We start from the raw sequence: 13,789 nt of genomic DNA, 5'->3' as shown, positions 1-13,789 counted from the left end.
CTAATGTCCTTTTCAGCTCAGACTTTCTGGTATATGGAATAACACGACTATTCCCAGGTCACTGGAGTAGTTTACCTCCAATGGTTAAAGGGGAAGCCCCCTCATGGGCCCTTCATTATGTTTAAGTTCTTGACTTCAGATTCAGCAGTGTTCTTTATACCTTCACTTGTTCACATTATGAGTGCCAAGTAGTGAACAACAGTTTATATTTTAAATGGTGAGTGTTTCAAGAAAAACTTAGAGTTTTAATGATTTTTCATTAATTTTCATTCCTTCTGATATAGACTGGTGAACTGGTACGAATCTATAAAGGTCATAACCACGCAGTGACTGTGGTAAACATTCTGGGGAAAGTCATGGTGACTGCCTGCCTGGATAAGTTTGTTCGTGTCTATGAATTACAGGTACTGTGGAGACCACATGATCCCAGTCTGGTAATATGGCCTACCATGGTCATCTAGGTTTGACTTTTTTCCAGTTGTGGGGTGGAACAGGAGGCAGAAAGAAATAAGGCTGGAGATTAGGGATCAAATGGGAAATTTACAATAAATGATTCAAGAAAATAACTGAAAGAAGACTCGCAGGGTCAGCAAATATTATTGGGGGTGGGAGAGACTCAGTGACTAAATGATACCCTAGAGTAGTTCAGTTCTCACAGTGTTAGGGGGAAAAGTTCAAAATTATTTTGTGACAGAACTAAATTATTTGTTAGAAAGCAAGTGACATTGACATGTTCTCAAATTTTGAACTTTCAAAAGGATAGTGACCAAACTTTTCCTTCTGGTTATTTGAGGAGGGTATACCTCATGGATTCTTCCTCCCCCCCCCCCCCCCCCCCCCCCCACATTGGGGAAGCAAAAATAAGAACAATTGTGTAACAGCAAAGCATACCAGTTAAACAAAAAAGCTTGCCATGGTCTTGCCAACAATATGTCTCCTTATGCTTGTTAGTTCATCTCTGCATAGTATGCTTTATCACGAGTCCCTAGAGTCATATAACAAGAGATTTTTCACAGAAGTTTAGGACTGGGCAGCTAGGTGGCACGGTGGTTAGAGCACTGGCCCAGGAGTCAGGAGGACATGAGTTCAAATTCAGCCTCAGACGCTTAATAATTACCTCTCTATGTGACCTTGACAAGTCACTTAATCCAATTTGCCTTGCAAAAAAAAAAAAATTTAATTTGGGGGCGGTTAGGTGGCACAGTGGATAAAGCACCGGCCCTGGAGTCAGGAGTACCTGGGTACAAATCTAGTCTTAGACACTTAATAATTACCTAGCTGTGTGGCCTTGGGCAAGCCACTTAACCCCATTTGCCTTGCAAAAAAAAAAAAGACTTTTTAATGTTATGGAAAGAGGGAAAGAGAAGTATCTTTGGAGTTGTGAGGAGTGAGGTTCTATTCTTTTGTTACTAATTCGCTATGGGACCTTAGTCAAGTCACTTAGCCACGTGGACCTAAGTTTTCTCTAAAGTGAAAGGGAACTTGATGATTGTCCAAGTTCATTTCAGCTGTAAGTTTCCTTGTTCCTCTGATTCATTTTTGGTTTTGTACTATATTTGTTCAGTGAACATATGAATAACCTTTTTTCTTTTTTTTTCTACCCAAGTCTCATGACCGTTTGCAAGTTTATGGAGGACACAAGGATATGATAATGTGTATGACTATTCATAAGAGTATGGTAAGTGCTACTACTATCACATGTTAACTTTTCTTAGTGATAGCTCACTCATGTATATACCTCAGATACCTTTGATATCTTCAACATATAGAGGGAGATAGGGAACTAGCCTCTGAGTTAAGAAGACCTGGGTTCACATCTGAGGCTTCTGACGCATACTAGCTTTGTGGTCCTGGTAAGGCCACTTCACCTATCAGTTTTCCAGGCAACTCTCTGAGACTCTGAGTTGCTGATGACCTCAACCTCCTTGATAGTGGGTACCTAAACCAAGGAAAGTCAAAAAAGAATAAATTTTAGAAAAATAATGTCAACATATCACAAAGATTTATACCATTCTTGACCAGATTGAATTTATACTGGAAAATGCAGTTATTAGGAAAACTACCAATATAATAGACCATGTTAATTACAAAAATCATCAGAATAAGAGGATTATGTAATAGCTGCTGAAAAAACTTTTTGTAAAGATATAATAACTATTCCTTTTTAAAAAAACCACCAATAAATTGTAGAAAATATAGGAATAAATGTATCTTTTCTCAATGAATAATAATGGAGAAAAACCAACTTGCTATGCTGAAAAAAAACATTAAAAAATCTATAACATAGTTAAGCTGTGCTAGGAGTATATGTAATGGAAACAACCTTGAAGGAATGGGGGTAAAGCAACAACACAATTTGATATGGTGCAAGAAATGCAGGCAAGAAAATGAAGTTGAGGGAATAAGTGTAGTCTTAAGAAGAAACAGAATTATCACTTTTCGCAGATGATATGGTAACTTACTTAGGCAACCCTAGCATCAATTTAAAAGCTAAAAGGATCAGATTTCCATTGTAATATTTACCAACATGACCAGTCTTCCAAGTGCTTAGACAATTTGATTAATTACAAAGTATTTGCCAGTAATCTGGGAGAGAAACACAGACAGGGATTATAAAGCAAATGTTTAATTAAGACTTTACCAGGAATTTCCTTTAGCAAATTTCAGTTAATTCAACTTCCTTATGCATCACTAGGTTGGTAGAATAAGTCATAAGATTAATGGGGAAACCTGTATTGCTGCCAAAGAGGTGTTATAGTGTATTCTCACTCCCCCCCCCCCACTTTCTATCAACTCAAAAAGTCTGAGCTTCAGTTTCCCAAGAAAATCAGTTCTTTTATCATAACATATAATCTGTGTAATCTTGAACAAGTCATATAGAACCTCACTGAGTTTAGTTTTCATTTGTACAAGGAAGCCAGTGAGCTAGATCTGTAATGTTTTTTGGTGCTTTCCTCCTGCGAGTCTATTCACTTTGTTTTTTGATGTATCTTATTTCTATATAGTTAATTTGATGTTCTTTCCCTCATCAACATGTTTTTCCCCCCTTTAGCTCCTTAAGAACAGGGACAAATTTTGTCTTTCTGTGAATCTCCAGGTGCATATAGTAAAAGCTTAAAAAAGTACTTGCTACCTTACTGTTAGCAGTTTGATCTTGTAGTTGTTTTGCTTTTTCTAGTTATTGCTGTGTATCTGTGATCTGAATATGTGTGTACCCACAAATGTAGTCACCACTCTTAATTTCTGAATCTATCTTTGATGGATTTTTTTAGGTGGACTTAATATGTTCTTTTCCAGATTTATACTGGCTGTTATGATGGTAGCATCCAGGCTGTAAAGCTCAATCTGATGCAGAATTTTCGCTGTTGGGTAAGGGGCACCTTCTAACTAGAGGCTTTGTAGAAGCAGTCAGGCTTCTTACATATGTGTAGGTTGGACTGGATGACTCCTGAAGTCTTGGCCAACTCAGGAGATTCTGGAATTCTCTCAGCAGACCCTTTTTTTTTTTTTTTTTTTTTTTGCTTCTAGCATCTTTGTGGTTCATGCTGCTTGTTCTCAACTTAATTTTATAAATCTTCATGATCATGATAATTATTTAAATACCTACTAAATATAGGGATATTAACATGTTAGATATCTTGTTCTGAGTGCTTATAATGTTATAGGAGTGGCAAACATGGTAAAATAGCTATTCATGTTCAGAAAGCTTTTATTTGCATTTATATTTTATTCTAAATGTTAAACATGCTGGAGTGAAAAGTTAGAAGTATACAAAGTGCTCAAAGACATCTCCTTTAAGATCTGGCCTTTGTAGAAGAGGATGTTTATGGTTTACTGTCTTGTAGAATCAGAGACAGAGCCAGACTCTTGCTCTGCAGATAAGAACAGCCTACAGAATTTTAGAATGAAACTTATCTGCTCCAGCTGACTAAGTTGTAGTGTCCCATTTGTGCTATCTCATTTGTCACTTTTTTCTGTAACCTTTGAGATTCCTCTCATTTGCTTAAAAAGAATAATTTGTGATTCTGAAATATTTCCTATTCTGAATCTCTGACCTTCTTGTCCAGCAGCAACTAAGTAGATAACCAAAATTTGAACCTTCAGGATTTTGCTGCTGGTATAATTGTGATTCTCCTAAGTCTTAACCCAAGTATGGCCTGCTAATATACAACTAGACCTTCCTGTGCAACTTATATTTATGACTTAGTGTAACTCTGCAGAGGCACGTAAAACATAGTTTAGTAGGTTTCAGAGTTCCCAAGTCTCCTAGGAATTAATGAGATAAGAGAGAGAGAGAGAGAGAGAGAGAGAGAGAGAGAGAGAGAGATGGGACAATTACTCGTTTTAGGTATACATAGGATCTAAGTTAGGAAGTTCTCTGTATTTTTTCTCCCTTGTGTTTTCTTAACTTTTTATTTCTCTCCTCTTTTCTTTTGCCATTAGTGGCATGGTTGCTCATTGATATTTGGGGTTGTGGATCACCTCAAACAACACTTGCTAACTGACCACACCAACCCAAACTTTCAGACTTTGAAATGTCGTTGGAAGAATTGTGATGCGTTCTTTACTGCTAGGAAAGGATCCAAGCAGGTATGTATGACCTGGAAGTTAGGGGACCAGGCTTCTTATCTCACTTATGCTGTTGCTAGCTAACTGTGTAGACTTGCTTGTTTCCTGTTGGGGAAGGGTACAAGGTGATCAATCAATCTTTGAGGTCCTTTCCAACTTTCAGATATGAGATCCAATGAAAATCAGTAACTCCTGGTCAACCTGAGAATCCCTAGAGGAAACAGATACATGAGACTAAAAGTGTGTTCTGATTTTTTATAGAGTCTCAGTTACTGTGTCCTCTTAGTTTAGGAATGCCTTTATTCTTAGTAATGCCTCAACTGTTATTACTATTATAAAGTGAATAATTGCAGAAATCCATGACTATCTTTTCTTTCTTTTTTTGGGGGGAGGTGGGTTTGCAAGGCAGTGAGTTTAAGTGACTTGCCCAAAGTCACACAGCTAGGTAATTATTAAGTGTCTGAGGCCGGACTTGAACTCAGGTCCTCCTGACTCCAGGGTTGCTACTCTATCCATTACACCACCTAACTGCCCCATGATTATCTTTTCTGCTGGTACCTGGGTATTGGTGAGCGTGTGAATGGTGATTCTCTCTCTGTAGTTTTTAGATTGATATCATTTCTTCTATTAACTCTCAACTGATAGGTTCCTCTGTTCTTTTCAGGATGCAGCAGGACATATTGAACGACATGCTGAAGATGACAGCAAAATTGATTCGTGAAGTTTTTGCCTCCCATGTTGGGAAGTTGTTTAGACCTATTGCTCATATCAACCCTCTATATGTACCACTCCTTCCAGCCTTCTCTTTTCCTTTCCCTTCCCCCCCCTTCTTTAAAACAAAGGCAGGAAGGGTAAAATAATTATTCTGCCAGGCTATAGATGCCATGAGCTTATAGAACTCTGTGGAAATATGGGTTAAACGTTTGAGGTCAAGCTGGAGACTTGTTATTTAATGAATTGTTACACATATTAAGAACATGCCCCTGGGGATGGTGCAGTGCAGATTCACAATGCCCTTATGTAAGGGCTAGGTGATCTATGTACATTAATATGCTCCAGGTGTTTTAATAGATGCAAAATCTTTATCAGTCACACTCTTGGCAGATAATTTTTTTTAAGTTATTGAGGTGGTTTAAATACCAACCAAGATATCTAATTGTTGTATGCAGTCAGATTCTGCATTTCCGGGATTGAGTTTTAATTTCCTTTCTGCAAGTTACTGCCAGGTATTTTCATGTTAAATTGGAAGTAAATCATTTGCTTTATCGTATATGCTATTTATTCCTTTGAAATTGGATGAAGTTTGTGATAAGTGGTAAAGGACACAGTACTTTTTAAGAGGTGAAATGGCTGTTCTTCAAATGATGGTACAGGTGACCTGGAGAATAACAGCTAAAGCTTGTTTATTCAAGCAGAAACATATTGACTGATTTATACTCAGACACTTCTTGGTATGACTCTGCTTCTATGAATTAACGCTGATCTTTACTATTGAACTACAGCATGTAATTCAAATCTAATGTAGTGACAGAAACATGATAGAATTGAAGCCTTCATTTTGTTTTCTGGCTTCTGATTCTTAAGCTTTTGAGGTCTAAAACCTTAAAGATGATTTAAAACTGACTTCCTTCTTCCATTCCCCCACCCCCTCAAACCAGGTTAGATTTATTTGACTTTGAACGTGGTAACTTTTCACCTGACTTAAAATGATGCTCCTACTCCCTTCTCCTCTGCTGCAGAGCCAATTTATGAAAATTATGTCTAGTTAGGGTGGAACATTTGAACCTACTTGAAGAAAACCAAGGTGAATTTTTTCTTATTTCTGGAATTTAGTATCTTTTTCTTTCCATACCATCAGACAATGAGAGGAATAGTACTGTCTTGGGCTCCTTTTGGAGGGGAGCAGTCTTCTCATTCTTTTGAGAGCAAACCATAAGAAAAAAATCTTGTTAGGTATTTAGGTGAGACTCATGAAAGTGGGATTTAGTGGACATGCATTCATTCTAGGCCATTTAGAAGTCAAATCTGAAGGTGTTTCAATGATTTTTTTTTTTTTAGCACAGAAATGTTGCATAGAGGTTGAAAGAAAGGAAGGAAAAGAAATAATAGCATTGCTTCATGATTTGAATGTATTAAGAGTCTGAGAGATGCAAGTACTCTCAGTATGCCTATTCACTCACCTTCCCTTCAGCTCTAAGATCTATTTTAAGCATTTGGGGCTCATAAATGGCTCTACAAATTCTTTCCTTTTCTGTCCCTAGAAATAAGAAATCCATTTATTAACTGAATTGTTGTCTTACATTCAGGAGGAAGAAAAGATTCTATTGTGTGAAGTTCATGTATCTTATTTCTTGTGAGTGGCATTTTAAAAAAAAAGATATTTCTCATTTCACATCTCTGCTTCCTTAGGTTGAGAGCTGTGACTAGAGAATTCTGACCAGCCTGTGGATATAATGGAAATGCACCTCTCAGGGGAATTCATTCAGGTTTCTCTGGTAGGGTTAGGTGATCTCTCTCTTTAGGCCATCTGTGGGTTGAGCATTTAGAACTAAGGTACAATCCAGAGCAGTGCCAGACTTGCCCATGTGGTAATTCAAATAATCTAATAGAACAATCTGAAAGATCAAGACTTAGCTGCCCTAGAAATAATTACTTTTAAAAGCCCAAAATACCACAGGAAAGTGACATATGGGATGTTTCTTAGAAAGTCTGAGGATATTGACAGGTTATTTGAGTCTTGAGATTAGGTAGCTGAAGTGAAGAAGGATATGCAGTTTGTTTGCCTTCCTGTGTTAGGGTTTGTGTATGTTTCTGTAACTTTGACAGTTTTTCATATCTTCTAGATTTCTTTAGAAGAATGCTGAAAACAATTCTATTATAAGAACATGTGGGAGCCTATTCTCAAGCTAATAGATGATAGACTTTTTAGAAATGAAAATCTTAGGAATGTAATTTCTAGCTTGGAATTGAGGGAGTAAACATGGCCTTTTTAAAAAAAAAATGTTTTCAGAGGCACGTGTAGATCCTTAGGACTCTTTTGTATGTTTTAATCTTCAAGAATATTAAAGCTGATCCTAGCCTTTGTTCTTCACAGAGACATTGAACCTAGATTGTGTTATGTATGGTGGCAATGGTATGGAGAATCTAATCAGTGATAGGACAATTAGAAGAAAAGACCAGAATAGAAATTGAAGTTACCTTATAGAAACCATTTCTATGATGTTACTTTTAATTGACTGTGACTAATTTGGAGACTAGAACCCAGGGAGCTGCTGTGTTGTGTGTGTGTGTGTATGCACGCACATGTGCTTTTTAAAATGATGTTTGTATTGTTGGAACCCCACTTACAGTTGTAGGCTAGGATTTAGACAGGTTCAAAGGAACACACTTAAGTTAAACAAATCACAGGATATTACTTAGATCTGTGAGATGGAACCCTGAATAGGGTTAATAGGACATCCTTGCCTTTGCATAAAAAAAAAAAAAGATTATTCTGGGACAGCTTTGATCTACTCCTTAGACTTTGGAGGCTGTTGCTAGAGATGACCTGTAACTTATGTGTGGAGAATTTGCTGTGAGCATTATTGCTATCCTGATGATTGATTTTTTTTTTGTCAGTATTGCCATAAACATCTTCAGTAACTGGATGTAAATGTGGTTTGAAGTCAGTTTTTGCTTTAGGGAGACAGTGTAGCCAATACAGAGAAGGAAATTGTTGATGAGCAAGAGTCTGGGGCGGACTGGTGACATATCTTCAAGTGAGACAGAAGCAGGTAGTGCAAACTCTTGGCTTGCATAAAGTTTTGCTTAAAGTGTCTCAACGTTTAACTTTTAACTATAGTAGTGTAACACCCCAGAATGCTTTTAGGAAAGCACCATTCACAGGTGTCTGACTCTGCAAAAATAATGGTCTTATGTGTGCCACTGATTCATCCTCTACTCTCACTTTTATTCCTCAGGGTCTGAAGAGAAGCAAGTTACCTCACTTGCTTCCTCCTCCTCCTGTCCCACAGGTTTAGGACAGTGAGGATTTATTTGTACAGATGCCCTTGTGGGCTTTGGTGAGGTTCCCACCTCCAACTTGCCTTCTGACCAGTGATTCTGGTTTAGCAAATAGTAAATAGAAGTTATCCTTGGAGTAGTGATTGGGTCTAGACTGAGTTTCATGTTCAAATGTGTCTTAAGATATCCCTTATCAAAATCAGAACAATGATTTTACAAGCTTCTCCAATATATAAGGTCTTTGTATCACATGATTTTTCATCTAATCATCAAATATTTAAAACTTTCTGAGATGTATTAGGTGTCCCCAGTGTCTTAGCTGTGGCTTTGAACTGCACTAAGATTTTTGGGACATCCTGTAGATTACACCTTGTCTTAGGAAACAGTCCAAATAATGTTGGGGAAAAAACTTTTTTTTCTTAGCTATGTATGCACAGCAGAACTACTTCCATGTTCTTGGTTTTAGAACAGTTTTTAACCCAGTGATATGTATTTAGAAGAATGAAAATGGGTGAGACAATTCTGAAGCATTAAGCAAATATATATCTTGGCCCCCTTTCATTTTGGTAAAAACTGAACGCCATGAAACTTTGTAAAGGAAAAAATAAAGCAAATATTGAGAGGAAAATAAAACTTAAATACTTTTAATAATTGACTCTGTCAACTTAATTGTCACTCAACTATTTGTTTATAGCCAACTATGCCACTTTTTTAGTGTGTCACAGGATCAGAAGGAATCTTAGTTATTGTTCAGTCCTTTCAGAAGGGGACTCAAGTCATTTAATCCACCCTCATTTTAAATAAAGTTTGATCTACAGCATCCCTAACATGATCATTCAGTTTCCCCCTATAGATCTCTGAGAAAGACTGCCCCTTAAGTTAACCCATCCTATTCTAGACAGCTATGTGAAAATGTTTACTTGAGTTCCTGTAATGACCATTCTTGATGTCCTCCTCCTCCCTTTGAAGAGAGGATGGACATATGAGAATGCAAGTCATCTATATGCAGTCTGCAAAGTTGGATGGGAGTTTTAAATCACATCAATTCATTTGGCATCAAGAGTCAGTACTTAAGTTCAGAATTACTGACTCTCAGTCCCAAGTGAATTCTGACTTGGAATACATTAACTTCACTGTTAAAATCCCAAATCAAGTGTTTCTGTCTACTTGCAAATCACAATGGCAAAGGCAACAAAATCACAGCCTCAATGCAAGTTTAAACATGGGGACGTTAACACAATCTGTGCATTTTGAATGAGTGTTCTAGTTGCTTTTGAATCAAGTTGCACCCCCCCCCCTTGGCATTTTTTTACCCCTGGTATATAGTCCAGATGCTTCGACTAGTTTCTTTCATGTACACTTCTATCCCTGGGAACTTGTCCACAAATCTTGACTTTTAAAATAGTCACTTTTCTAAAGGGATTGATATTTAAAATTTGGTCTCTTAAACATTTTTATCCAAATTAATATCTTCTTAGACCTTAGCTGTTTTCTGTCCTGAGACTAAGGAGTTCTGTACCCTGGATTTGCTTTGGTTATTGGGTAGCTATAACAACTCAAATCTTACTCTAGTCTCTTCCTTCATGAGAATATCAAATGAGTCAAACAGCAAGCACTAGTCAGACACATACCTTTTATTAATTTGGGAAGCCTTAAATCATCTGTTAGAGCCCAAATAAGGAATTGCCCCGGTCTCCCTTTTCTCTATAAATCCAGAACAAAAAAATCCTGAAGTAAAATTTAAGGCTGAACAAGGGCTGGGAGAGAGGAAAGCAGTCAGGAGAAATTCAGTGCTTAATGTCCACTAGCATGTGAACAATGAAGGTCTTTTTTTTTTTTTTTTTTTTTTTTTTTTTAATGTGAAGTGTCTCCTTAACCTTCCTCAACCGTGTCTGGTTTTTAACTGGTTATAGTTTTCCTTGCATAAATTGTGTCAATTATGATTTGGGGACAGTCCAAAGACGATTGGAGATTCAAACCCTTGTATTAGCTCTGGGATGAGGTGCCTTTTAGGTGTCTGGACTGATCCTTTACAGTTAAAATCTTCCCCCCAGGGCTAAACTATAACTGAAGTTGGCAGAGACTTGTTTCACTGTAGTACTCTTGAGTTAATATCACTGCTTTTTGGGGGAAGAGAAGTTCTATCTCTGCTTACACCTTATCCTAGAGGATAAGTTAGGTTGGGGAGCAGTTTAATGGGCTACATAACCCAAGGACCAGTATGTTGCATAATGAAACTGGAACATCCTGAGTCTAGCTGGGGAAGTGCAGAAGGTCAGGGGAAAGAACCACCATAGGAATCTCAAGAATATTATAGATGTTTCTTGTTTCTTAGAAGTGACTTTAGCTGCTGCAGTTGACAATATGAATGATTTCATTCTGTTCAATTTTAGTTGAGGTGAGGGAGGCTTGGTTCAGGCGTACATAGTAAGCTGCAGCCACTGAAAAGGGAGAATACAAAAAGGTGAGGCGAAAAATGGAAAAAAAAATGAGGCCTCAATCCCCTTCCCAAAATAACCCAACCCACTAGGCTAGGCAAATAAGGGCCTACTGTTGCATTCTACATCTTTCCTTCCTATATAGGGCTGTACAAGACCCCAAACGCTTTCATCAGAGTTCATCTAACTGATAGCTGTGAACTTTTGTCCTCAAACTTCCCACCCCTATCTTCCAACCAGGAGACAAAACTCCATTAGTACTTTTCCTTTAAAGACACCTTTCTCTACATAGACCCATGGGTTGTACGTAACTGGAAGTCAATATAGGCTAAGCCAATCTCTTGTGATTTCTACCTGCACCTTACAACAGCTTAGGGTGCTTCCTTTATCTTTACCTCTAGAACATTGAGTTTAATGATGCCGTCTCCATCCTTGTCAAAGGCTTGAAAAGCCCCTGCAAGAAAATAGACCAGAGAGAGATTAGGCCATCCCTCTTGCCCTGGCTATGAGAAGTTCTACCCAGATGAGAAATGCAATGGGGCCATCTTCTTGTTCATAAGTCTCACCCTTACCCTAAGTAACTGAAGAAGAAAGGCCATTTTTTTAATCAGCTCAGCCTCTAAAATGAGCTGAAATGCCAGCCCCTTCCTTCCCTACTTACTGAACATGCCCTCTAGCCGTACAAAGCAGCAGATGAAGCTGTCAAAGTTGATGTTCATGTGTTTGTCTGCATAGCGCATGGTGATAATGTCATAAAGCTGACAGTTCAGGTGAAAGCCTAGGGAAAGAGTGTTGAAGGGGGAGGTCAAGTTCATCTTCCCTTCATTTCTTGTTTTACCTCCTTCCATTTAGAAAGGTTCAACTCACATGGCCCACCTTTAGTCCTACTCCATTCACACACATACCCTTGGCTACCCACTTTGAAACCAGATACCTGCATCATTCACAGCATTTCTCATCTCATAGCTGTTGATGGTGCCAGAGTGGTCGGTGTCATAATGTTTGAAAATTTTCTGTTAGTAGAAAATTTGAAAACAGGATTATTTCAAAAATAGATATTAAGGACCTAGTGTGCAGAATATTATACTTGGAGATAGAAAACAGGATAAGACCTTCCCTGCTTTCATGTACCTAATGTGATAGAAGAAGACCTGGACTTGGAATTAAAGACTCCAGTTCCCATTCTGGTTTTGCCATTAATAATTAACAGGAACTTTAAACAAGTCAGCCTGAACTATTTTTTAATCTAAAAAAACATTGATAATATTTACAAAGTTGTGAGGGAAAGGCTTGGTAACTTTTAATATTATTTATATATATTTATATGTCACACTATTGAATACCCTAGCTCAATTAACAAGCATTTATTATGACCAAGCTTGGTTCCAGAGCATTTGTGAACATGCTCCCCATCACCTAACAGAGGTGGTGAACTGAAGAGTTCATTTTTTTTGGACATGGCAATTACAGAAATTTGCTTACCTGCATATTTGTTACAGAGTTTAGAATTTTTTTCCCCCAACTCCCCTCCCAATGATGCAGGAAGTAGAAAGGAGTGAAAATGAATTTTTGTTAAGTGAAAAAAACAAACCCTAGCATTTATTGAGCTATTGTGTATTAGACAGTATACTTAGTAGTGGAGATACAGTCAAAAGTCAAATAATTTCTGTAGGTTATTTTCCAACTGGGGAGAAGGAATTGTCTGATTATTGACCATTTTGCAAGGTGTGGTATTTTAAGTTCAAATGTAAAGAAAAGGTATTTGGCATAGGTTAAATAGTGTAGTTCAGCCTGCTGGGATGAAAAAGCAGGTGACCAAGAGTAGTATGACTAGATAATGTTCTATTCTCTCCCTTGCCATCCCACTCCACAACACTCTACCTTCTGCCAACTTAACTCATGCTATCCACCTTACTCATACCATTCTATCCTCCCCACCTGCCAACTCTTGATCTTCTTCCAGAGGTGGTGGAATTCCTGCAGGTTCAGCCGGCCAGAACCGTCTGTCTGGAGCAAAGTAGTCAGGATCATAGACCAAATCTCCCAGCCATCAGGGTGGGAAGTGAAAGGAGGGAGACCTATAGGAAATTTCTGCATAGAACATCCCTTCCAATGACCTTTTCTATTGTAAGGAGAATGAGCCAATCATCTTCCTTTGTTCTTTGGTCCTCCCCACTTTTCAAGGACTATCCATGCAAACCTCTGCTTCAGGAGCTGTGGGATGATCGTAGTAGGTACCTACCCTGTGATAAAGGCAGCTTCAAATGATTCTTATTTACTTAATTTGGCAGCTTTAGTAACTTAGTAATCAGAAGCTCCCCTTGGATAACTATTGCAATAACTAACAACTTCAGTAATCCAAACTGTCTAAGGTCTATATTAGGTCTTTACAAGAGCATATATTTGGATCCAGTCTTGTTTAGCAAATTCCAATCCCCACTCCCTGGGTCCATGGGATCACATGGTGGGGAGAAAGAGAATGGGTTGGTAAACAGATGAAAGGATACATCCATCAGGGCGATCATACTTCGACAGGACTCTAGGGTGAATCCTTCTATCTTCAAGTCTTTATCTGGGGAGGAGGCCACAAAAAAATGAGGATGATGAGGTCTTCAGTTCTCTTCTAGAAAGCATTGTCTTCTAACCTACTGGTTGCTCTAAACAACCAGAGTTGCTCCCTTGCTTTGTGTGAAGGTATTCAAGTCACTCACGTTTGTTCACCACTGTATTGAGAACATTCTTGAGTTCATCAGCACAAATTTCCATGTCCTAAGGAGAAA

At 38.1% G+C, this 13,789-nt stretch overlaps 2 protein-coding genes across 8 annotated transcripts in view; one reads left to right on the top strand and one right to left on the bottom strand.

Annotated features, from left to right (window-relative positions):
* Positions 1–9,222, top strand: part of ZNF106 (zinc finger protein 106) — a 90,003-nt gene extending 80,781 nt beyond the window's left edge. For both annotated transcript variants that reach the window (XM_074235174.1, XM_074235175.1), the window contains exons 18-22: positions 285–404; positions 1,607–1,678; positions 3,298–3,369; positions 4,444–4,590; positions 5,234–9,222. In XM_074235174.1, coding sequence (XP_074091275.1) covers positions 285–404; positions 1,607–1,678; positions 3,298–3,369; positions 4,444–4,590; positions 5,234–5,290 — 468 coding nt within the window. In that variant the 3' untranslated portion in view covers positions 5,291–9,222. The remainder of the gene's footprint in view (positions 1–284; positions 405–1,606; positions 1,679–3,297; positions 3,370–4,443; positions 4,591–5,233) is intronic.
* Positions 9,223–10,385: 1,163 nt separating this feature from the next.
* CAPN3 (calpain 3) overlaps positions 10,386–13,789 on the bottom strand; it is a 72,613-nt gene continuing 69,209 nt past the window's right edge. For all 6 annotated transcript variants that reach the window (XM_074235179.1, XM_074235181.1, XM_074235180.1 and 3 more), the window contains 7 exons: positions 13,721–13,778; positions 13,517–13,581; positions 12,948–13,016; positions 11,944–12,022; positions 11,671–11,787; positions 11,405–11,463; positions 10,386–11,012 (listed from right to left, as the gene is read on the bottom strand). In XM_074235179.1, the coding sequence (XP_074091280.1) occupies positions 10,986–11,012; positions 11,405–11,463; positions 11,671–11,787; positions 11,944–12,022; positions 12,948–13,016; positions 13,517–13,581; positions 13,721–13,778 (474 nt within the window). In that variant the 3' untranslated portion in view covers positions 10,386–10,985. The remainder of the gene's footprint in view (positions 11,013–11,404; positions 11,464–11,670; positions 11,788–11,943; positions 12,023–12,947; positions 13,017–13,516; positions 13,582–13,720; positions 13,779–13,789) is intronic.

The sequence above is a fragment of the Macrotis lagotis genome, chromosome 4 (genome assembly GCF_037893015.1).
Source record: "Macrotis lagotis isolate mMagLag1 chromosome 4, bilby.v1.9.chrom.fasta, whole genome shotgun sequence".
Classification (NCBI taxonomy): Eukaryota; Metazoa; Chordata; class Mammalia; order Peramelemorphia; family Peramelidae; genus Macrotis; species Macrotis lagotis.
This window is presented reverse-complemented; position numbering and strand designations above follow the sequence as displayed.